Consider the following 23,728-nt stretch of genomic DNA (forward strand, 5'->3'; position numbering starts at 1 on the left):
AACAGAAAATAATTGCACTAAAATGTCAAAGAGGGAAACCAGCCTCAGTTGTTAACTGTGTGTAATTTGTTTATTTTTATGTTAATGCTACGAAAATGTTACGCTTTTCTAACCATTTTGGCATGAGGACAAATAGAAACTAGTCACTTTTACTTAAGGTGTTTAGTTTATTGTAATGTAGTTATAAAATATCTGATGCAGAAAAATCAACAAATTTAAAAAGCACAGGACAGTACCCAGATTTATAAATACAGTATTTACACATTATAGTACACAAGAAAAAACAGCAGGGTCTTTGGTCTGAAACGCTACATAAAAACAAAACAAAAAAAGTTTAACCCATTGCTACAGTTCATGAATATTTTTAGAATGTAGCATCTATAGCACACATGAACGAATGCTTTGGCTTGTTGGAGAAAGGGCCATTCCTTTACAACATGCTTTTTCTTCCCATTCCATTGCACTTGAAGGCAAAATAAATCCACCGAATTTACCAGGCACTAAGAATGAGGCACTTGTGCACCTGGCCAGCGAGACTAAGGATTGGCATGTGGAAGATGCTATACTTGTTAAGAGTTCTCCTATGCGGTGGAATCTGGTGGCTTTTTGTCTTTCTTCTTTTTCTTAGTCTTCTTGGCCTGGCAGCGTTTGCACACGCAGCACAGGATGCAGGGAGAGGCCAGCAGCAGCAGTGGTGATGTCACGAGCACGATGATGCTGACGCCCACCAGTATACCGACCACCTAAACACCACCACAACACAAAAGACAAGAGGTCTGAGCAGAAGGTCAACCAGGATCTTACTGCATGTGAGTAGATTCATCTAACTTCATGATAGTAACAGTCCAACTTTGGCGATAAAAATGAGAAAAACGGAAATTTGTAAATATCTGACATCATAAAAAACTGGCATTCCAGCTAACCTGTGTCCTGTTCCACATGACAGAAGCTCTGGAATGCCCCAGCTTGTTTCGGCATGGTCCTTTATCATAATGTCTCAGAAATATATCACCCTGTAACGCAAGGACATTTTTTTATGTAAAAATAATAAAAGTCACAACAAAGAAAGATATAGTAAAAGAGTGTATAATAACACAACAACAAGAATAATAATTGTTTTTTAAATAATAATATTATATTAAAATTGAATTAATAATTTATATATTATTATTATTATTATTATTGAAATTTAATAAAATATTTAAATTGATTATTATTATCAATAGATACTTATATTTCATAAATTTTTATTTTCAATTGAAAAAATAAATGTTTTCATTTTAAATAATAATAATAATAAAATTATTAAAATTGAAAATTGTTGTTGCTGTTATGTTAATATTATATAAAAATTTAATTAATAGAAAAATAATTGAATTTTCTTAGTAGTAGTAATAGTAGTATAATAAAATAAAATGTTTATATAATATAAAATGAAATATCTTTTATTATTCATATAATAGATACTTGTGATATTGATATAAATTGGTTTTAAATGTAAATTATTGAAGTAGTAGTAGTAGGAATAATAATAATAAAAATAATAATTACTATTTATAATGTCATGTCTAAAAAAAACAAGGTGTGCCAGTAGAATATGTGTAATTTATACTGCTTCTAATATCATGATTTAATCATGGTACTATGTTCAAAAATCTACTCACATCCAGATTCTGAAGGCAGTACCAGCAGAAGGTGTGTTTGCAGCTCTTGCAGAGCATCTGCGCGCAGCCCTGATTGCGCTCTATGTAGACGCCACACACTGGACACCGTTTAATGGCTGCATCAGTATCAGCGCTGCTCAGTGCACTGCAGAGACGACACACAGAGCACGTTTAGAGGGCCGTGTTATGGAACTGAATGAAGAACAGTTGTTCGGTCACACTGACCTGTCTGCTGATGGTGCCATCAGTGGCTGGTGCTGGGAGCAGGAGTGTCCATCTGTCCAGAGGCTTCTGCAGTCGCAGCAGAAGACAGCATGGCACGTGGGGCAGGGCACAGGAACCGGTTTGCCTTCGGTTCCGGGTGTCACACTGCACACGGCCTGACAGTCCAGCTTGGGACACCAAGCCTTACTAGGGTCTAACTGAACTCCTAAAAAAAAAAAAAACGAAAGAAAGATTGAGGTGAAAAAATACATTTGAAGCTAAAAAAAAAAAAAAAAAAAAAGATTAGGCAACGCCAATTCATTTTATTGCAAATTTCACTTCCTCATTGACATTTTTTCACTGCGGTTTACTGTTAACAGTGACAAATCCGGGACGTTCTTGCAGTCTCGGAAAGACTAGCGAATACTAACGTCACAGTTTGCTCTGACACTACAGACAATCTAGACGATTCCTAGCATGTTGGGAGCAGTTCAGATGCAGACAGAGGCAGTGGGAGAAGAAAATCAGAAAATGCAATGTTTGCAGACAGTATAGACAGACATCTATATCAAACTATCAAGTCATGTTTAAATGCAGTGTTTGAGTAATATCTTGTGTAAGATGCATTCATCTGTTTATTTTTATTTTGTTTAAAGGCAGCAAAGATGCATCCTTCTCTTGCAGCGATTTCCCACAATCCAAAGATAGTTTTTGTTTATTTTTATGAAAATAATTTTCAGTTTAGATTTTACTGTTTAAATTAAATTACCTGGGTTCTCAAATACATTTTGACATTCAGTTTCCTCTGAATCTGAACTGAATCTTGTTCCACAGGACAGATCATAGTCTAAGAGATCTGATCAGTTTTGGTTGATTTTCAATTGCTAGCCTGTATTTTAAACTAGAGATAGAAATAACACAGTATAGCTAAAACCAGTAATAACCACTTACTGCCATAAACGGTCTAATAAACCTAAAAGTATGCTTTAAAACCTTTATAACTCAAACGCTTAACTAAAACTGTTTGTTCCTGCCTTTCACATTCATTGATTTTCAGTGATGGTTACAGTTACAGTGTTCTTCATGAGTTATTACGGGAAGCGATACATAAATACATGCATACATCCATGAAGCAGGAAAAGCACGTACCTCTTTCAAATCTGAGCCGCAGGTATAGCTCAAACTGATCGCTGGGGGCAAACGAGGCCAGCTGTACAAAGAAGGATATGATTTCATATTCAGGTCATTTTGGAACAGCATATCATGATAAACAGCACATCAGGTAAAAAAAAATCAGATCTTGTGTAGGAGAGTAACTGGTAAACATTGCAGAATAAATCCAGATGTATCCAGATTATCACACATCTACATAATACATATAATTGGGAATGTTTATTATATCACAAGAAAACACTGAAATAATACAAAAGAGGTAAAAAAATAAAATACATGAAACATCTGAGTGTCATAAAGTTTTCCAAAGACCAGAGTCATGACACCAGGTAGGATTTATATGACTGTGCTTTGATTTATGATGCATTAGTTCACAAAGCAGGTTGATTAATCTCATGAGAGGAAAAAAATGCTGGGAAACATTCGACTGATGAAAAACATTTGTGATAAATAAAGCCATTGTGTTCTTGTTGAGATTAATGCTGTGGAAACCAAAAGCAAAATGAACATTTAGGCTGCAGGACCCAGACAAACCCCGACAAATTACATCAAAGTAAATATATTTTGTTTTCACTTTTGACCCAATTCATTTGCCATGGCATTGTTATGCGGTTTCTAAGTTTAAGACTCCAAAACTCTGTTAATTTACACTACTGTTCAAAAGTTTTGAGGTCATTTTTTTTTTAGAAATCAATACTTTTATTCAGTTAGGATTCATTTAATTGATGAAAATGTGACATGTTTCACAGAAATACTGTTCTTTTCAACTTTCTATTCATCAAAGAATCCTGCAAAATGCATAAGTTTCCACAAAATATTAAGCAGCACAACTGTTTTCCACATTGATAATAATAAGGAATGTTTCTTGAGCAGTAAATCAGTATATTAAAATGATTTCTGAAGGATTATGTGACACTGAAGACTGGAGTAATGATGCTCAAAATTCAGCTTTGCAACACAGGAATAATTTACATTTTAACGTAATTTTTTTTTATTTTAAATTGTATTAATATTTCACAATTTTACTGTTTTAGTTGTATTTCTAATCAAATACATGCTGCCTAGGTGTTAGGTAGTGGAAGGATTTGTTTGCGCACTCAATATTTGTAGCGTGATCTGCGGAACCAGAAACTTTTGTTGACTGAAAAAAGAAGAACCGAGAGCGAAGTGAGCGAGACAGACAAACGTACCTCAGAATCCAGCAGGGTTCCGGTGTTCTTGCAGGCCGGATCAGGGCAGGTGATGGCACTGCCCGCGCCGCCCTGAATAGCCAGCTGGACATACTGCCTTAAACACTGCAAACAAAACAGAGCTGGGACTTTTGTGCAGTGTGTGTGTGTGTGTGTGTTTGTTATCACAAGAGACTATTATAGTTTTTTGTTAATATTTTCTATTTTCATTTACATTACAAATTTAGTCATATTGTCTTTTAAAAATTGTCAATTAAAAAATGTCAATATAGTTTTTCATAATTATTTCAGGTTTTATCTTAGTTATGAAAGTAAAACCAGTTAAATAAAAATGAAAATATTGCCTTGGCATAAAGCTGAATTAAAGCTAAGCTTGACTTTTATTTTTTATGCTTTTAGTTTTCATTAGCCTAACTATAATATCCCTAGTCAAGATGATCAATGTCCAGAATGAAACAGTTTTGATATTCTACTAGCAAAATGTATGCTTTGCAGTGGAAGCAATTGTTGAATGAATGTTAGAGTACATTAGGAGAAAATGTTTAAACTTAAAAAAAAAAAATGCCTCACTTCATCTTAAAAAGCATTTTAAAAATAAAGCAAAATGAATTGTAAATCTGACCCACAAGATTTGATTCAGAAGAATAGGCTAGATTTGGCTAATCTTAGATGGCATGTGAAAGATATATCCCCAGCTCAGCGAGACTGAAACTATTGTGCTTTGTTTAATGTATTTCCTTGACACCAACCTTGTGCTAATAACCCAGCACACAGCTAGAGATAAACACCTGCTTATGGCAAGACATTTGTGTATTACTAGTACTAATGTAATGTATGTAATAGCAACTCGCATTACAACACATTTCAGTTTTTAAGATAAATATAGATCTATTCAGCAACGCTCTTACCTGCACACAGAAAACACAGTTACAGGACTGCAACGTGCTGGTGTCCAGTTCAGGACAGTCGCTCAGGCAGAGTTTACAGTGGATCATGGCTTTTTCTGCCTCCATGCCTGCCTCCTGTTGGTGTTTAGTCCTTAAACTTCAGAAACAGTGAAGTTTCGTCGTCCATGCTTCTAAAGAGAGGAACAAACCAAGCTGAGCTGGATAGATTGCAACGTTTAAGTTCTAACATCAGAAAGGTTACAAAACGCAGGTTACGCACTGCAATTGAGTAATAACGGAAAAAAACTCTTCAGCAGAAACGTTAATGGATCCGTCTGAAGTCAGTTTTGGCTAGAATCACATGCAGACCGCACAGAAACATTTAAAAACGGTCAAAACTCACTGTTAGTGGGAAGCTGTGCTATTAGCTGACTGTCTAATCTCATTTGTGTTGTAAACACCGCCTCAAAACCTGCTCAGCCTGCCTTTTAATGAGACTACAAACGAGTCGATCCGGAAGAACAAGAGATCTAGATTCCAGATTGAAGTCTTCTAGTCAACATTCCTGTCCCGCATAGCGACCGAATCCCAAACGGGAAGAAGTCATAATAACATAATCCAGGATAAAGCTAGATTAGAGGGCCCTGCCTGCCTCGACAGGTCTGAAGAACGGTGAATGGGATGAAAGCATGAGGTGGATAGAATCGTGACATTTTTATCCATGGCACATTCGTGCTCTTTGCATTTATGTTTCCTCTGTCACAATCAATGTGGATAACGTCACTGCCCTAAATGTCCACTGTCTCCCCAGTCAGTATTGATTGGCAAGACACGTGAGTCGTTCACTGACACTTGCAAGGTTTTTTTTTCCTGCCATGTCATTGTAATTTTGACAGAGAGTTTGCACTGTTTTTGGAGTTTCAACCCTCGTGACCGAACAACAATAAAGATCTAGGAAGAAAATGGTATTGGGAAATGTGCTCAATCAGCTTGTGTGTGTGTGTGTGTATAAATAATTGCAAAAAGAAAAAAAGAATCCCAAACCAAAGAATAAAGGATCAGGAACAAATGGTATTTAATAATTAGGAAATGTGCTGAATCAATGTCTGGCAGGACTATGATTAATGTCCTGAATCACTATTGATCAGCCCAAAAACATAATTGGTTAAATCTCATAAAGTGGGTCACTCTGTAAATCTAGGTGAGCTCACTGGCATTTCTCAGCATTGAACATTATTTACATATACTTTGGTTTTGTGCAAAGGGAAGTGAACCACATGGCTCTTCCCAACAATTATTAATATGATGGTGCAGTAAAATCTTCCCAAATGGGGAACCGAAAATAGTTTTTAGTAAACAACTTGGTCAAAGCAATATAAACTGTAATAATAATAATAATAAAAAGACAGCTGATTTAATCATTTTAATCTAGATCAAAATAATGCATGGAATGTAAGGTTTGTAAGCAATGAAACTCAGGAAGAAACACTGATAAATACTATAGCTGTGTCCCAAACTGCATACTGTACTTTTTATGCATGTGTGTAGTAAGAAGAACGCAATTCGTATGTACTACTACAGCATCTGTCACACTGCTTTACTGAAATCTTCACTTTTCCTAATCTAGTTAGAAAATTAATAAACCTGGCACTGTTCAAAATATTCAAAATATTATTGGCTTCTTGACAAATTGGCTTGTGTTTCCCTTTTGAGGGTCTCTTTGGATAAACGCGTCTGCTAAATAGATAAATATAAATGTAAATTCATGACTCCTCTTCTGTGGCCTAATGGGATACTTACTGTAAGAGTCTATTGGATGCGCACTTCAGAATCTTGGGTGTAAAAATTAATCCAAATATAATAATATTTGGAGAGAGTCCATGTTAGGCATCCTACAATGCAATACATTTGATATGACGAGAAAAAAAAACTGTAAATTTTAATATATCCTGCTTGATTCAATTAAATTAAGACATTTTTACACAAGCTGTATTACAATACATCTACTGTATTTACTCTGTGTAAACGAGTAGCAGTAGCAAACTACTTTCTCTCTATCGTAAAAAGTAATGGGCAGCACATGCTACGCAGTATGCAGTACAGTAGTTTTCAGTTCAGTAGTCCATTGTCCGTTGTGACGTCGTAGAGATTTTTTCCGCTAATCACAAACAACTATTCTGCTAATTAATGTCAGTGTTACTGTAACTGTAGTACGGTTACTTTCGGGCATAAAATACACATTTAATGTACTTAATTATCATGCAAACACACTGCAGCTCCCACATAACAAATCAGCTCAAATACAGACCAGGTAGTGCTTTAAAACTTAATGTGTTTCCTACCTAGACCGCATTATTGCGGAACAGTCGCCCGAAAATCAGAACGCGAATGACGAGTTGAAATAGTTCTGAATCTACAGTAGGTGTGGGGGTATAATATGTTTTGAGACGCAGTAATAAACTCAGCTCACCTTTCACTGCACTCGTGTCCACCGCAGTGATTATCACGCACATCTGAGATTGAAGATGCTACAGATTCTTGGATGATCTTCAGACAGTCTGGTTTACATCCCCGCACTCCCACCTCGATAATGAAGAGGAGCCGTAAGTTACACGCCCGTCATGTTCCACAGTTTGCGTGTGAAGTTATCGGACTGTGTTAAAGGGTTTGGCCACTTCCTGTTTTCTCCTCCCACTGACGTTCAACGTTAACTCTTTCAATCATCTTTCGAATATTCTCAAATTGTGCTTGGAAGTTAATAATAAAAATTATATATATATATATATATATATATATATATATATATATATATATATATATATATATATATATGCGTAGGCTGATGATGGTTAAAGTAACTGATGATATTCAGAGTTAAACAACTGATTGGTTCATGCTGCATATGCAGCCAATGAGCTTACTGCCTTGCATTTATATGGCTGGCAAGCCTTCACTAGAGATGCCTGCAGGTCACTTTTCAGAGTTTCTCCGAAACCCTCCACCTTCCCCAGCTCCACGTGTATAGATCGGCCATGTGTTTTTTTATATGCTATTTCTGCAGCAGCAGTACAGGTGCATCTCAATAAATTAGAATGTCGAGGAAAAGTTAATTTATTTCAGCAATTAATAAAATTAATTAATGAATTAAATGCACACAGACTAAAGTAGTTTAAGTCTTTGGTTAATTGTGATGATTTTGGCTCACATTTAACAAAAACCCACCAATTCACTATCTCAACAAATTAGAATATGGTGACATGCCAATCAGCTAATCAACTCTTAACAGCTGCAAAGGTTTCTTGAGTCTTCAAAATGGTCTCTGAGTGGCCACACAATCATGGGGAAGACTGCTGATCTGACAAACATTCATTTGCCAAAGAAGCTGGCTGTGCAGAGTGCTGTATCCATGCTATGTTAACAACCATGTTAACAAAAAGTTGAGTGGAAGGAAAAGTCTGGAAGAAAAACCAACCGAGAGAACCGCAGCCTTATGAGGATTGTCAAGCTAAATCGATTCAAGAATTTGAGTGAACTTCACAAGGAATGGACTGAGGCTGGGGCGGAGGCATCAAGAGCCATCACACACAGACGTGTCAGGGAATTTGCTGAATCACAGACAACATCAGAGGCATCTTACCTGGGCTAAGGAGAAGAAGAACTGGACTGTTGCCCAGTGGTCCAAAGTCATCTTTTCAGATGAGAGTAAGTTTTGTATTTCATTTGGAAACCAAGGTCCTAGAGTCTGGAGTAAGGGTGGAGAAGCTCATAGCCCAAGTTGCTTGAAGTCCAGTGTTAAGTTTCCACAGTCTGTGATGTGTTGGGGTGCAATGTCATCTGCTGGTGTTGATCCATTGTGTTTTTTGAAAACCAAAGTCATTGCGCCTGTTTACCAAGAAATCTTGGAGCACTACATGCTTCTTTCTGCTGACCAGCTTTTTGAAGATGCTGATTTCATTTTCCAGCAGGTTTTGGCAACTGCCCACACTGCCAAAAGCACCAAAAGTTGTATTCATAACCATGGTGTTGGTGTGCTTGACTGGCAAGCAAACTCACCAGACCTGAACCCCAGAGAGAATCTTAAACAATGAGAAACAAGAAACCAAAAAATGCAGATGATCTGAAGGCCACTGTCAAAGAAACCTGTGCTTCCAGACCACCCCAGCAGTGCCACAAACTGATCCACTCCATGCCACGCCGAATTGAGGCAGAAATTAAAGCAATAGGAGCCCTTACCATGTATTGAATACATGTTTTTTTTTTTTTTTATTGGTCTTATGAAGTATTGGTGGGTTTTTGTTAAATGTGAGCCAAAATCACAATTAAAAGAACCAAATATTTAAACAATATTTAAAATTTATTTAATACACAAGGTTCACAATTTGAGTTGAAGTACTGAAATGAACTTTTTCACAACATTCTAATTTATTGACATGCACCTGTATGTCTTAAATCGCTGTATGCATTGGCACTAGCAAGTTCCTGTACTTCTGCAGCAATAATCTACAACTACAGCAATAACCAACAGCAGCAGCAGCAATATTGCAGATCTTTTCCTCCAAGACCAAATACGTTAATATTGTCATATCCATAACCATGCTAAAATCTTCTGAGCTGTCATGATTATATATATATTACAATCTAAATATTACAACCACAACATATTCAAACCCTGATTTAAGAAAGATACCCAAGCTGTTTTGAGGCCTTTCCTCCTCTCACTGAAGCAGATATGACGACTAATAACAAGAAACTTGCTCATTTACATTACATTTAGCAGCCAATTTTATCCAAAGCAGCTTACAGTGCATTCCGGCTATACATTTTACCTGGGAATCAAATCCAAAACCTTTTGGGCTGCTAATGCAATACTCTATCACTGAGCCAGAGGAACATTATTCCCTGCTGATGTGCTAATATCACATCACCAGGTGACATAATGTATTCTAGATCATGAGCTTGACATTCATATATTCATAACATTCCATTACAACCAATTTACTCTCCAGTACTCACCCTCAGATCCAAGTCTAATGGATTATTAAATTATCAAAGAAAAAAAATGGGTTCACATAAAAACCATTATGAAAAAATCTTATGAGAGAAGCTTGTCTTTTCTTCCATGTGCCTTTATGAGAGCAACCTTATATTAGCTCAATATAAGTCTATGATCAGTTTGAGTGTCTTTGTGTTTGAGGGGCATTCTCATCCATCATGCTGTGCAGGTATTGCAGCTGTAGTTGCCGTAAGGCTCTCATTACAGGGGAAACTGGCTGTTGCTGGTGCATGCGTTGAAGACGAGTGCTTTGGTTTGGCTCAGGCCACAGAAACCTGATGCTGCACCTTGCGTTCAGTGCATCGCTGGCATTTCTCAGTCAACATTCCACTCCAGGCTTTAAAAGGATGTTGGCACCATTCAGTCTTCTAAACCTGCATGCAATTTTGCCTAATGCCTCTGTCAGGTTCAGGGACAAACCAGCTGAAATGTGGTCTCAGTGCTCTTTGGAACATTGTTACTAACTCTGATTTCGGTACTTTAGTACATTTTCTATATCAGTTAATCAGTGAACTGTAATATGTCAGCTGCTAAACCACCAGAGCACTGTAATACTACAGCATTAACAATACACACAGACAATCTTGTGACATTATTCCATGACAATAAGACACATTTTACATCCAGATTCTCATTTTGCTAATACATTCTGGATTTTTTACTTGTGATGGTTTTGTGTGTGTTCATTAGTTTACTCTCAGAAAAAGAACAATATTTATAGATAAATAATGACTGTAAAAAAAAAAAAAAAAAATACATACTACCAGATTGCACAAAAAATAATAATTTTAATACAAGTCGATACAAAATATTTAATTATTATTAGTTTGTTTGTTCATTTAATTATTTGTTTATAATTAATACTACCAGATTGCACAAAAGAAATGTATTTTTAATACAAGTTAATAATTATATACAAAATATTTATTTATTATTTGTTAGTTTGTTAGTTAAATTTTTTATGTATAATTACTCATTTTAGCCCCAGAAAGGGAAAATTATTTATCAATGATATTCATGGATATTGGCTTTTACTTGGAAAAAGATGCCATTTTACAAATATTTACTTGTTTAATGGCATCTCTTTTGAAATATGACAAGTATGACGTGATGGGTGTCATGTAGGGATGCACGATAATATCGGCACAATATCGGTATCGGCCGATAAAAGCTTAAAATGACCATTATCGGTATCGGCCGATATGAATATTTCTGCCGATGAGCCAAACCGATATTCTCCAAGTGAAATAATTGACCTGTTTTTCAGATGTGAATGTCTGTCTACATTTGTAAAATAATACATTTATGGTAGAATCAGTACAGAAGAGATACATGGATTTCTCTTCAGTAAAATTAAAGTTTAAATATATCAGTATATATTTGTATATATATCGATATCGGTATCGGCATCGGCCAAAATTATTTTGAAAATATCGGCATATCGAATATCGGCCAAAATCCAATATCGTGCATCCCTAGTGTCATGCGATCTGACTTTGTTTTAAACAGTAAGGTTGAAGCTTGAAGAGTTTTTTGATTTTATATTTTTATATAAAATTTTGCAAAAATTACAAATTGCTTTATGGTAGCAACAAATGCACATGTACAGCTTATCCAATGTTACAACAGTATTGTTTGCAATTGAATTACTTCACTGCTCCAAAGTCGCAAAAATCCACAAAACTACATACAGTTGATTTAAAATTTTGTATGTCAGGATGATGCATGTTGAGGCCAAATTTAACAGTCGTCCCGCATCAATCAGACAGAATGGATTGAGTTTGACATGCTGCTCTAAATGCCACGGTGTGAGATAATACTGCTATGAGGCTTCTGCACAGGTGCTGACAAGTGAGAGAGACAACAAGGACCCTTAAACATCAAATGATTGTCAGAGATATCAGCACCTTTTTCTATTTTTATGTTTTAAGAACATTGCGGATGCTTAGTATGGACTTTTAAAGGTTACTTTGCTTCAACCTGTACACCACATATATAGTGAATATTGCATTTAATGTTAACATTTTTAGGTCATACCATGACAGTCAGCATCTAGTTGTGTTGCTATCAGCAATAACCATAATGTTTTGACGCACACACAACAGGAAATCTAAGATCAGATAGGTCGTGTGACACTGTTGACCTCCTGGTGAAGCTGTGAGTCTTGCGTATCAGTTAAATGGTCGCAGGATTAGTCATTTCCCCACCTGGTCAAACTACACCAATCTGAAGAGGCTCTTTTGGGTTTGATGGCAGGGAGTAAAAATAGTAACGAACGCTATTTATAAGACACAGGAACAGGCACAGGAGGGAAGCAGCAGCCTTTATCAGTAGATCTGACTGATAACTTTCTTATCCGGTTTTAATTTTTGACAAGTCGCTAGATGAGATGAATTGCCTGAGCAGGAAGCCCAGGTCATATCTGCTGAACTCCTACAGTGATTTTCAGGAGACTGATGAGATTGCCAGAGAATCATATGAGGCCACCTGGTTAGACCTGCTGATGGAGACAAGACCAGAATACAAGTATGCATTTTTGTTTGCTATGTGTTGTATTTGCAGACATTAAGGCTTTAAAGGAATACTTCACCCCAAAATTAAATGTTTTTTAAAATGCTTTTATTGTTCACAAGTTATATAACAGTTACACAAGCTGTAGTGCACACGTTTTATTGACTCTTATGGTGCTTTGAAGGTCCGTTTATGTTGTGCTCGTTCATTTTTTGATTTAAAATTGAAAACAGAAAGATGTGAAAACGACACCTTTGTCTACACAGAAGTAAGCCCTGTCTAGACAGGTTGTGAAATATACTAATGTGAACCATTTTCTATTTTAATATAAAAAGTAATTTATTCTAAATTAACATTTTCAGCATTACTCCAGTCGTCAGTGCCACATGATCCTTCAGAAATCATTCTAATATGCTGACTAGATGCTCAAGAAATATTTCTTAGTTTGGAGGATTCTATGATAAATAGAATGTTCAAAAGTGCATTTTATATTATAAATGTCTCTGCTCTCACTTCTAAACAATTGTATGCATCCTTACTGAATAAAAGCATTAATTTCTTTAAATATATGTATGGAATTTACTTTTGTACTAACTTTTACAAGTCCTGCTTCACAGGATGACTCTGGCTGAAAAGGACTCGATGAGAAAGGAGAGCTATGAAAGCAAGCAGGTGGTTCATTTCACAGTCAGACGCTTCCTAAACCAAACTATTCAAATGGGGAGAGATGGGGAGCCACTGCAGGAATATTGTCTACCTTATAGAAACATACTTCCAATACCAATATTTGTTCCCAGAGATGTCACACAGCCTGACATTACCCGGGAGCCCTCTCCCTCCAGAACAAAATCCACCATGGACTCTGAGACTAGTGTGAATGGAGTTTGCCTTAATAAGAGAGAGGTCTCGTCCATCACCGAACATAAGCCAATGGTAATCCAACCCAGGAGCCCAGACTTCAGAGCGTCCAGCCTCATCTCTCCACCACGAGACACACTCAGCTACCAGCGAAGAGAATGATGAGCTGATGAAAGTTGTCTGCCATCATTGACACGGATACAATGACAAGTATAGTGGGTGACCTCACTCATATTAAATACCAAAGCCTTCAAGAGACCTACGTGCTCACAATTTGTTTTCAGCTGAGACTAGCAGGGAAATCTTATCAAAGGAAAATGCTGTGCTTCAAGTATTTATTTACAATAAATGCCAATTGGTGTGTTAACACAATAACATTATTCATTTTCTAAATCTGGCTTAAGTGTACAAATCTTAGCAAAACAAAATATGCTTCGTAATGGTCTTAAACCTGAATATTCTTAAATACATTTCATTTATTATTTTAATCTATACTTGTTTATAAAGGAGCTGTTGATCTATTTCTCAGTAGGTTTACAATGAACTGGGAAAGACATCTCTGCTGGACAATCATCATCATCTGTTCAAAACAGCTAGTTCTTGGAAATAACTGTTTAAATAAACCCTTTCTTGACTGTAAATCTCATTTATATGCATTTATGAAATCATGGCAAACAATAAAAAAACAAACTTTAGTCGATCAAACTGTAATATATTCTATATCATCAGTCATGCAACAAATATGAAATCATCCAATTCTTCTGCTTTCTATATGACTGGTTAAACTGAAAGAAAAGGAAAGTACAGCTGAGGAGCATTAAAAAAATCTGCGAAAAATACACATTTTCATGTTCTGGCGTGATTGTCAAAGACTCAAGGCTCAAGTGGTTTCACAAAAAAAACTTGGCATCATAAATAGTAGAAAAATAAATCATGGGGATACCTTGGATAAGCAAAGGAAAACATTATAGGCAGAAAATTCTTCTTGTTTTATATAGAGATTTATACTCATCAAGGTCTGCTGGAGTTTAGCGATGCCCCTTTTAGCGTCTCTTCTGCCCTTTTGTGTTTCTGCAGAGTGACCTGGAGCTGCCAGTACCTGAGATACAGCCACATCAAATTCCCATTCTTCTGCTCACCCATGTTCAGTACATCTGCACAGTGTCTGTCGTTCTTAAAAATGTCCCTGAGATCTTCCTCTAGGTTCAGCTCGGCACCCACCGGGTCCTTAGCCACCTTCAACAGCAGATTCTTCTCCATCTCTAGACGATGTGCCCGTGGAAACAGGATGCTGCAGAAAGCGTCCTGCCTCTCCAGCAGCTTCACCTCCAGTTCCTTTAGCAGAGCCTGAGCCCTGAGCTGCCAGTCCTCCTCTCGCTGCAGGGCTTTCCGCAGCACCACCCCGGCCACTCCAGACTGCAGCAGGCGGTTCTTCTCCTCCACCAGATCCTGTCGTTCCTGCTGAAGCTGCTTCCGTTCCTCCATAAGCTGCTGACTCTGAGAGATCAGGGCTTTCTTGTAGCCCTGCACACGCTGGCGTTCCTTCTCAAGCTCCACCTCCAGGTGCGCTGCTGTCCGCCGGTTTTCTGTCAGCGTTTCCCTGTACTTCAGCTCCAGGTCTCTGGTAATGGATGCCATGTCACTGTTGTACTTGTTCTTCACATCTTGGATCTGGCTCTGTGATTCTCGAGTCCATATCCAACCTATCCAAAAACACCCATGGATATCTTAAGTGTTAAATCACTTTGGCAAGGGAGGCCAAATTTTGATTTAAGAAGAACGTGACTTTTGACAAATACGTTAAAGCAAAAATAACCCCACATGAAATGCTTTAAATCTATTACAAATTATGTAATGAAATCATGTATCAATTTATCACCTTAACATTTTGGACTATTAAAATGGTTAATGTTACCTAAAACTATTCTTTTTTTTTTTAATGAATCTGAAAAAGTTCTAAAAATACTAAAACGATAAAACGAATAAATTAAATTTGTGTGTGTGTGTGTATATATATATATATGTATATGTATATATTAAGAAATAATACAATGGTATATAAATAATATTACAATAACAAAATTGTATTTTATAGATTACTAAAATACTATATAAATAAACACAACCTGCAAAACCCACATAAAATACACATAAATCAACACAAAACAAAAACAAAAAAGCAACAGCGCATTGTAGTTTTAATAATTTGTAGTAGATTTAGAGCAGTTTTAGATAAGGACCTGATTATACAGCTGATTTGATTATAAAGAAGATGTTGATCTCAACATGTATAATTCAGCGAACTTGGGATAATATTATTATATGTGAATGAATTTATTATAATGATTGTTCGTGCAACCCCCGTTATAAACCCAGATTTAATTACAACCCATAAAGTATTTTATGTAGTATAATACACTCATTCAAGACATTTGTGACGGTGTATGAGGCTTGAGTTGTAACAGTATGGAAAACTCTTACGAAATGCTGCCAGGCCGATCATGGGCACCAGCAGAGCATAATTCCATCTGCTCCCGTCATCTCCTCCGGCGGGCTCTGGTCTAATATTCCATCTAGGAGGATCGTTCAGGTTGTTCATGAAGAAACCCTAATAGAACAGTCAAAGAATGTACTTAATGAGCTGTAAGGATGAAGATCTCTTTTCAAGCTCAGTAAAGGTGCTGATTTGTCACAGTGTGTCACTTCACACATGAAGTCATCAGTGTTCACAGCGTGTTAGTTTGCTAGAGAAATTAAGTCTAGAGAAGAACATTTCGCAAAATATTACACTAAATATTCAATATATTTTATTTTACCATTTTGTGATGTCTTAATTATTTAATGTATGTTTAAATAAATCTGTTATGAAACAAGTAATGACAGTCACTGAGTAAATTAATATATTTTAACAACAAATAGAAATGTTATAATTTTGAAGATAATTTAAAAACATATATATATTTTTTTTTTACAATTTACATGTTTGCATACATTTTTTAAGTGCTGATTATTATATTTGAAAACAAATAGTAATGAAGTCGAAGTTGGAAATTTTTAATTATAACTGAAATTAGCTAAAGAAATAGTAATTTGTTAATTAAACCGCTAATTAAATGTCGGTTTTGACGGCAAGGCTCGGTATGGTTTCGGTACAGCGGAAGAAAAAACTAAACATAAAATAAAATAAAAAAACCATACCGAGCCGTGGTGTTACAGTTACACCCCTACTATCTATCTATCTATCTATCTATCTATCTATCTATCTATCTATCTATGTCAATGACATATAATCGACCTGCAACACAACACTGATAAAGCTGCAACCCTGCAAATGATGAATGTATTTCTCTAGAAGGTGCATTTAAACTAAAACACACTTATTTAACTACTTATAGATTATATAGATTTGTTATAATTTGACTGCTTTGTGTCTTAGCTTACCTTGAACAATCTAAAGTCTTCAGCACGAGATCCTTCCTAACAGCTTGCCTTCCTTGGACTATTCTGCAATTCCATTAAAAACACCCAACAGTCCGTTTATCATTTTATAGGGGAGGCGTATCCGTTTATTATTACAAAATTCATAATAAATACAGTATACCATTAGAAATAGTCTTTAAGTGAATTATACTTCAATATACTTATTATTAAACGGTCATACATAAATCTTTATTTACACAAACTACAGAACTGCAGTTGTTTTGAATTTTAAACCCCCCTTAAATTAAAGTGGCATATTGGTATAGTCCTGACAGCAGCTCATTTTAGATTCTACATACTAGCACATGCGCAAGAGTTGCGCAGACTGATGGGCAGAAGATGTCGGAGATCCTTCGCATTTCAGTGAAATTTCTTAGTTGTGCGTAATAAAAATATATATATATATATTTTTTTTTAATATGCACTATAGTAATACCATGGTTTTTTTTACATGTACCATGGTAATATGTTTTTAATATGGATTTCTACAATGCATGGGGTCCTATGTGCATAAATTATCATCAGTTAAAATAAGAATGCGATTTTGCAATTAAACAGGATAAAGATAACATGGTGTACACTGTCATGTGACTTTGATACCCACTGATCATCTGCCAGTCTGCTTCACATCGGGGTCCCGTTCACACCATTAAAAAAATTATTTTTAACTTTAATTTCAACCCTTTTTCAGATTTGACCATGAAACCCTCCACAACAGATGTATGATAATCAGTGATGGGAATAACGGCGTTATAAATAACGGCGTTACTAACGGCATTACTTTTTCCAGTAACGAGTAATCTAATTGATTACTCTTCTCATCTTAATAACGCCGTTACCGTTACTGCCAAAAAATGCGGCGCGTTACTATAACTGATGATGAAGCTGTTTTTTTTTTCATCAGACCAACTAGATCTCTGAGCGAGAGGCAAATACTTTTTTTTACTGTTCTTCCTTGGTTAGTGGGCAGAGCACGAGACAAGCGCATAAATGCTGACGATTGGCTGAGGTAGAGTAAAATTTCATTGTAAGCCAATCAGAGGTAGAGTTGGGCGGGTGTTCGAAAGCACGCATAGTAGTGTTGGGAATTCGGCTCTTTTGACTCAGCTCACTGAAAAGAGCCGGCTCTTTGGCTCACAAACGGCTCTTTAAATGACTTTGACTATAATATTTCAATTTTTATTACATAATTATTTAATTTCTATAGGCTAAATTTGAAAAAATAGAGTTGGCTCTTCAGATATGCGAGCCAGCTCCCGAAGTTCAACTAAAAAAGCCGGCTCTTAGAGTCGGCTCATTCGCGATTCGCGAACGACTCATCAAAAGCTCATTCGCGAACGAGTCGATCCATCATCACTAACGCTCATTCGCGAACGACCCATCATCGGACAGGACAGGACACACAACGAACAACACAAGCCAGTCAGTCAACGAGAGACAGGTATGGCGACGAGCCCAAATAATCCAAAAGTAGCCTTCTCTAAATAGAAGTATATACATTACTTTTTCCTTCAAGAAATTAAAGAAACAATAAAAGGAAATATCAAAAGTTCCCAAAAATCTATCGTGTTATTTGCATTGATCCACTATATAAACATAATATCTACATACATGCCATTTGATTGGAGGCTAGTCTCACTTTGTCCCACAGCAACTTTTTTTTTTAGATGTGTGTACAATGTTTCATGTTTCTGTTAATAATGTATTGTATTAAGTGTCCATTTCATTATAATATTCAGATTTATCATAAATAATTGAACATGCACATGTATTTTAAGTTCCTTTAAAGAGGGGTAGAGGTGGGGTCACGTTTGAGCATTTAAAATTTAATTTTACTTGAAAGTAACGCAATAGTTACTTTCTTAAGTAACTAGTTACTTTAAAAATTTGTAACTGAGTTACTAATTTAGTTACTTTTTGGAAGAAGTAACTAGTAACTGTAACTAATTACTTTTTAAAAGTAACTTGCCCAACACTGATGATAATGACTTAAGGTTGTATTGATCTTCTAATTAGCCATGTTAACTCTTATTTTTCCCAATATGGTACAGTAAAAAAATAAATAAAAAAAAAATCTAAACTCTAAACTTTATTTAACAAAGACCTTATTTCACAGCAGTTACATGTTAAACCAATGAGGACGTTTCCGAGTGCATTCTATTATTCTCTTGTCTTTATCTGCTTCAGAGTGTGTTTCATTTTCATACAAAACAACAGACTATACCAAGGACTATACCAATATGCCAATTTTTACAGCAGGAGCAATGAGAGGTCTGTTTTCCACGATGGAGATTTGCTTTCGAATCATTGCCGTCTCCTTCCTGACCTTTTCAAAGCAGAATCCACACAGAGTGTGCTTTAGTTTCATGTTGCCACACTCTGGACATGGCTCAATGTTGTGCTGGTGAAGAGAAGAAAAAAATGATAAATTGCTATTTACTACAGCAAAGTATTGCACTGAAAGTTCTTTTAATTTGTGTAATGCTATAACAGTGAACCAGTGAGTTCTTACCTTGACTTACCTTGTATCAGTTTATTTGGGTTTTGTCTTCTGCAATGATTGACTTCGATGGTTCTTCTCTTTTTAGGAGCTGCCATCCAAAAAATACTGTCCAAGACACTAGAGTTTTCTTAATTGTTCCTGTGATGGGACTGAGGAAGAATCTGGGGACCACTTACTGCCAGCGCTGGCCCTGAAGAAAAAGTTTATGTGATGTATTAATAAAATAATTTTCAAACTGAGTTACTCAAATTATTTTTAAAACCACAGTAGCATTTCAAATATACTTCACCACAATCACTGTCCATTTATTATTTAAAAAATAAGATAAAGGACATACATTCGACTTCAATATGATATAAATATAAAAAAATGCATATTTTTAAATAATGATAAAAAAACTATAGAATACTTTTTAAATTAACATTAAAGCTAAAGCAAACTTGAATCATCATACAAACCATTCAAATAAATGCACATTTCACATATGTATAATAATATGCTGCCTATTTAGCGTACCTAAATATGATAGATCAAGACAAAAATATGTATATTTTAACACTTTTTGTTCTATTACTTCACCTAAAAAAAAAACACACAGCGCTAAACAGCTCCAGACGCTGCAGAGTACGTCCGAGAATCTGAATTAAATCTGATAATGACATTGTATGCTGTGTTTTATATCCCTTTAATTTAACAGCCCTAACATCGTCACGGTCACAGCTCAAAAAGACCTGCAGTGCACCTGCGCGTGGTTCTACACCCGTGCATTCTGGGATTTGTAGTACATTTATAGGGTCAGGGCAATATATGTTCAAAATAGTTAAAAAATATATATATAATTAAATGTATGCATTTAGCAGATGCTTTAATCCAAAGCAATTTATTTCAGACCGTTTTTACCTAACTTGTGTTCCCTGGGAATCGAACCCCCAACCTTGTGTTACCACTTGAGCCACAGGAACATTTATAATTATATTTTTTTATTATTATATGGTTTTAATTAGTGAAGGTAAAATAAAAAGCGAAATGCAATGTTATTTTAAACTCATCTTTAGGCTGAAATACCCACAATCCATTGTTACCCAAGAAATTCTTTCAGCCAATCAGATCAATTAGGTGCGTGACGTCACTTCCCCTACAGTCAGACACAGTCATGGCAGACAGAGGGTACAGTTTCTCTCTCACCACTTTCAGGTAATAAGCGTCATTATTTTGTTATATCTAATGTGTTCCCCAAGATCAAACGAGTGTGTGTTTTACCGAATCGTGACACTTGAGGTTTGTGGAGAGCGTTCCGTCAATCAGGTGTTAAATCATTATCCGGGCGCTGATGCAGAGTCACTGTGTTTGTGATGTAGCGCTTCCAGTGGTGGACGAAGTACACAAATCAAGTACTTGAGTAAAAGTACAGATACGTATAGTAAAATATTACTCCAGTAAAAGTAAAAGTACTCCTTTTTCAATTTTACTCAAGTGAAAGTACAAAAGTACTCAATTTTTTATGTACTTAAGTAAAAAAGTACTGAAAGATAGATGTTTGAAATTTTATATAGGCTACTTAATTAAGTTTTATACTAGCACATATTTTTTTTTTTTTAAATAATCCTACTGCTCAAAATACCTGGGCCCGTATTAATAAAGATTCTAAGAATCCTATCAGAAAACTCTTAATTTAGCTTAAAAACTTTTACGTAGGAGTCTTAGCTTAAGAGCGTTAGCCCAGTTAGTGGATGAACACAAGGCCATTCTTAAAGGAAAATTCGGGTCCGGTGTCACAGCAAGGGACAAGAAGCAGACATGGGAGCGTATAGCACAAACTATAAACGGTTCATTCTCCCTGCTTGTGCGCATCTATAAGCCTGCTATATTCATAAATGCAGTTTTTTGAGCCTGCAAGGTGGGAATGTCCAGTGAAACGAAATGAACTGCGACACAATAAGATGTTCTGAAAGTGCTGTAATTGTTTGTGTGATCACTCTGCTTACAGAAGGTTGTGACATCACTATTGCATTGTTGCATTTTATTGTTGCATTTTAATATCGTAATGTAGTGATTACTTTAATTTATATATTAAATTATAAATTATTATATAATCTATACCGTTTTATTAACTCACTGTCATCCATTGTCTGCAACACATTTCTTCTTCTTCTCCTCTGCTAAAGAAACTCTTAAGCCTCTTAAAGTCCTCATCTGTGCTCCTAACAAGTTTGACCTTAAGACCTCTTTTAAGGGTTAAGATGCTTTCTGAATTACTTTTTTCTTTACTAGGATTTTTTCTTTAATTTTAAGAGTAAACGCCCACATTTCTAAGAATTTTCTTAGAATTTTGTCACTAGGAGCTACTTTTTGCAGTAAGATTCTTCATGAATACGGGCCCAGGGATTTTTTCCAAAATAACCACTATATGGAGTCAAGATATATTTTTGTTGTTGATATGGACTACACTGACAAGAGTAATATTCACTGTGAAGTATACATTGTAATGTACCTGAGAGAAAACAGAGATGACCATCTGATTTTCACCAGTAAGAACAAAGTATTTTAAAGTTTGTTGTTTTACAGAACATCACAGTAATATATGACATGATAATAAGGCCTGAAGTTAGGAAGAACATTTTAAGGAAAATATAATTATATTTTCATAATGATTTTTTCCTTCTCAAATCTTGTCTGTGGTGTAAAAACACCCCTGGCCAAATGGGGTGCATCTCTTCCCCTCTTTGATAATTACTGTAGTTACCATGTTCTGAACATCACATCTTTTCTTTTGTCCCTAGATGTAATCTATATATACATTTAAATTTAAAATATAGGTGGTTGAATAAAAATATTTGGACATTAATTATAAAAAATTACCTTAAGTTAGCACCAGCAAGCTTGTTAGGTAGACAGTTAGCATCAGCTAACAATATTTACTTATTTTCAGTACGGTTATGAATAAACATTCATGTCTGTCTACTTGTCTAGTTAATCCAAACAATATGCATATGTATAACGTTACTGTTGATAAACAATATAAAAACAGACGTCACATAGGACATGGTAGCATTTTAATAAAACTGTTAATATTACGGCAGCGGGGAATTTGAACATGCCCGAGTTATTTTATGTAATCTGTGTTAGTTTAATGTGTGTGTTTTTTTTTTGTTTTTTTTTACCTAAAACACAGAGACGCTGATTGATGTGTCTGCATCGTCTGCACTCGAGCATTTCAGTGGGCTTAAACAGATCACTCTTTACAGCGGGTTTAGTTCCCAAACAACTGACAATTTTGACCTAAATATGATTTTCAGTTACAATAATTAATCCTAAATTTCGACATTAATAACTTACTTTTAGCAACATCAGACGCACGCGCGCTCACAAGATCTCCCGGTTCTTACTGACTCGCACTAAACGGTTCATTTGAATCAGTGAGTGGTCGACTCCAGAACAGCTGCAATTGGATCATTCTAATTCCTAAACGAATCGTTTGGTGCGATTCGCGATCCTATTTAAAAGTATATTTTGAAAAGACTCAGTTCGTTCATGATGAATCAGACACCGCTTCTGCGTGTCGGAGCACGTGATATATAGGGAGTAACGATATGTTTTATGAAATGTAGTGAAGTAAAAAGTACGATTTTATGCTTTGGAATGTAGTGAAGTAAAAGTAAAAGTTACTCGAAATAAAACTACTCCAGTAAAGTACAGATACTTGAAAAATGTACTTAAGTACAGTAACGAAGTAAAGCTACTCCGTTACTGTCCACCACTGAGCGCTTCTAACATTCACGTGCATCAACGTTCATGAACAGAATAAACTAAACACATAATTAATCCCTGAGAAGCCAATTATGCAATCTCATGGGTGTTTAAGGGACAGACTTGACTTGGCTCACTTTTGTCTTTGTGATTGAAATTTGTTGATTTTACTTTCGCTTTCAGTGAATCATGGGGAGCTGATGTTGCATGAATGTACTTGAATGACCATATAGATTATCAGTACTGTTTTTAGTTGTTATAATAAAGTGTAACTAAACAGGACATTTTTGTGACAATGTAAAAGTACAAAAAAATAATAAGTTAACCCTTCACCTTACAATTATTAGTAGTACGTTTATTTCGAGCAAAAAATAAGAATAAAATAAGTAACAATAATACATATTAAGACACATACATAGAAAATTAGAATAGTGTATCTCACATATACCTTACACATA

The 23,728-nt window shown here is 35.6% G+C and overlaps 4 protein-coding genes and 1 long non-coding RNA gene across 6 annotated transcripts in view; 2 read left to right on the top strand and 3 right to left on the bottom strand.

Moving 5' to 3' along the window:
• Positions 1-147: 147 nt before the first annotated feature.
• LOC128030424 (E3 ubiquitin-protein ligase RNF144B-like) lies at positions 148-5,309 on the bottom strand. Its single transcript, XM_052618041.1, is given in 8 exon segments — positions 148-743; positions 924-1,013; positions 1,665-1,809; positions 1,890-2,094; positions 3,018-3,078; positions 4,232-4,336; positions 5,140-5,265; positions 5,267-5,309. Coding segments are annotated over 8 exon segments (933 nt in total). The 5' UTR covers positions 5,306-5,309; the 3' UTR covers positions 148-581.
• A 7,168-nt stretch (positions 5,310-12,477) lies between these two features.
• On the top strand, positions 12,478-14,245 carry zmp:0000000930 (telethonin). The gene is made up of 2 exons (XM_052618051.1): positions 12,478-12,697; positions 13,300-14,245. Exons 1-2 carry the CDS (start codon positions 12,561-12,563, stop codon positions 13,700-13,702), a joined length of 540 nt encoding a protein of 179 aa, XP_052474011.1. The 5' UTR covers positions 12,478-12,560; the 3' UTR covers positions 13,703-14,245.
• ccdc127a (coiled-coil domain containing 127a) lies at positions 13,862-17,113 on the bottom strand. Its single transcript, XM_052618042.1, has 3 exons — positions 16,982-17,113; positions 16,022-16,148; positions 13,862-15,243 (listed from the first exon to the last, which is right to left on the bottom strand). Exons 2-3 carry the CDS (start codon positions 16,137-16,139, stop codon positions 14,552-14,554), a joined length of 810 nt encoding a protein of 269 aa, XP_052474002.1. The 5' UTR covers positions 16,140-16,148; positions 16,982-17,113; the 3' UTR covers positions 13,862-14,551.
• A 1,883-nt stretch (positions 17,114-18,996) lies between these two features.
• On the bottom strand, positions 18,997-20,887 carry LOC128030436 (uncharacterized). Of its 2 annotated transcripts, none has more exons than XR_008187897.1 (3): positions 20,784-20,887; positions 19,543-19,713; positions 18,997-19,421 (listed from the first exon to the last, which is right to left on the bottom strand). It is a non-coding gene; the product is annotated as an uncharacterized LOC128030436 (long non-coding RNA). The 2 variants fall into 2 exon arrangements; XR_008187896.1 differs by lacking the exon at positions 20,784-20,887 and adding an exon at positions 20,040-20,341.
• LOC128030426 (proteasome subunit alpha type-2-like) overlaps positions 20,627-23,728 on the top strand; it is a 6,533-nt gene continuing 3,431 nt past the window's right edge. Inside the window, exon 1 of the mRNA XM_052618043.1 lies at positions 20,627-20,717. Within this exon, the coding sequence (XP_052474003.1) occupies positions 20,677-20,717 (41 nt within the window). The 5' untranslated portion in view covers positions 20,627-20,676. The remainder of the gene's footprint in view (positions 20,718-23,728) is intronic.

The sequence above is a fragment of the Carassius gibelio genome, chromosome A16 (assembly GCF_023724105.1).
Source record: "Carassius gibelio isolate Cgi1373 ecotype wild population from Czech Republic chromosome A16, carGib1.2-hapl.c, whole genome shotgun sequence".
Lineage (NCBI taxonomy): Eukaryota > Metazoa > Chordata > Actinopteri > Cypriniformes > Cyprinidae > Carassius > Carassius gibelio.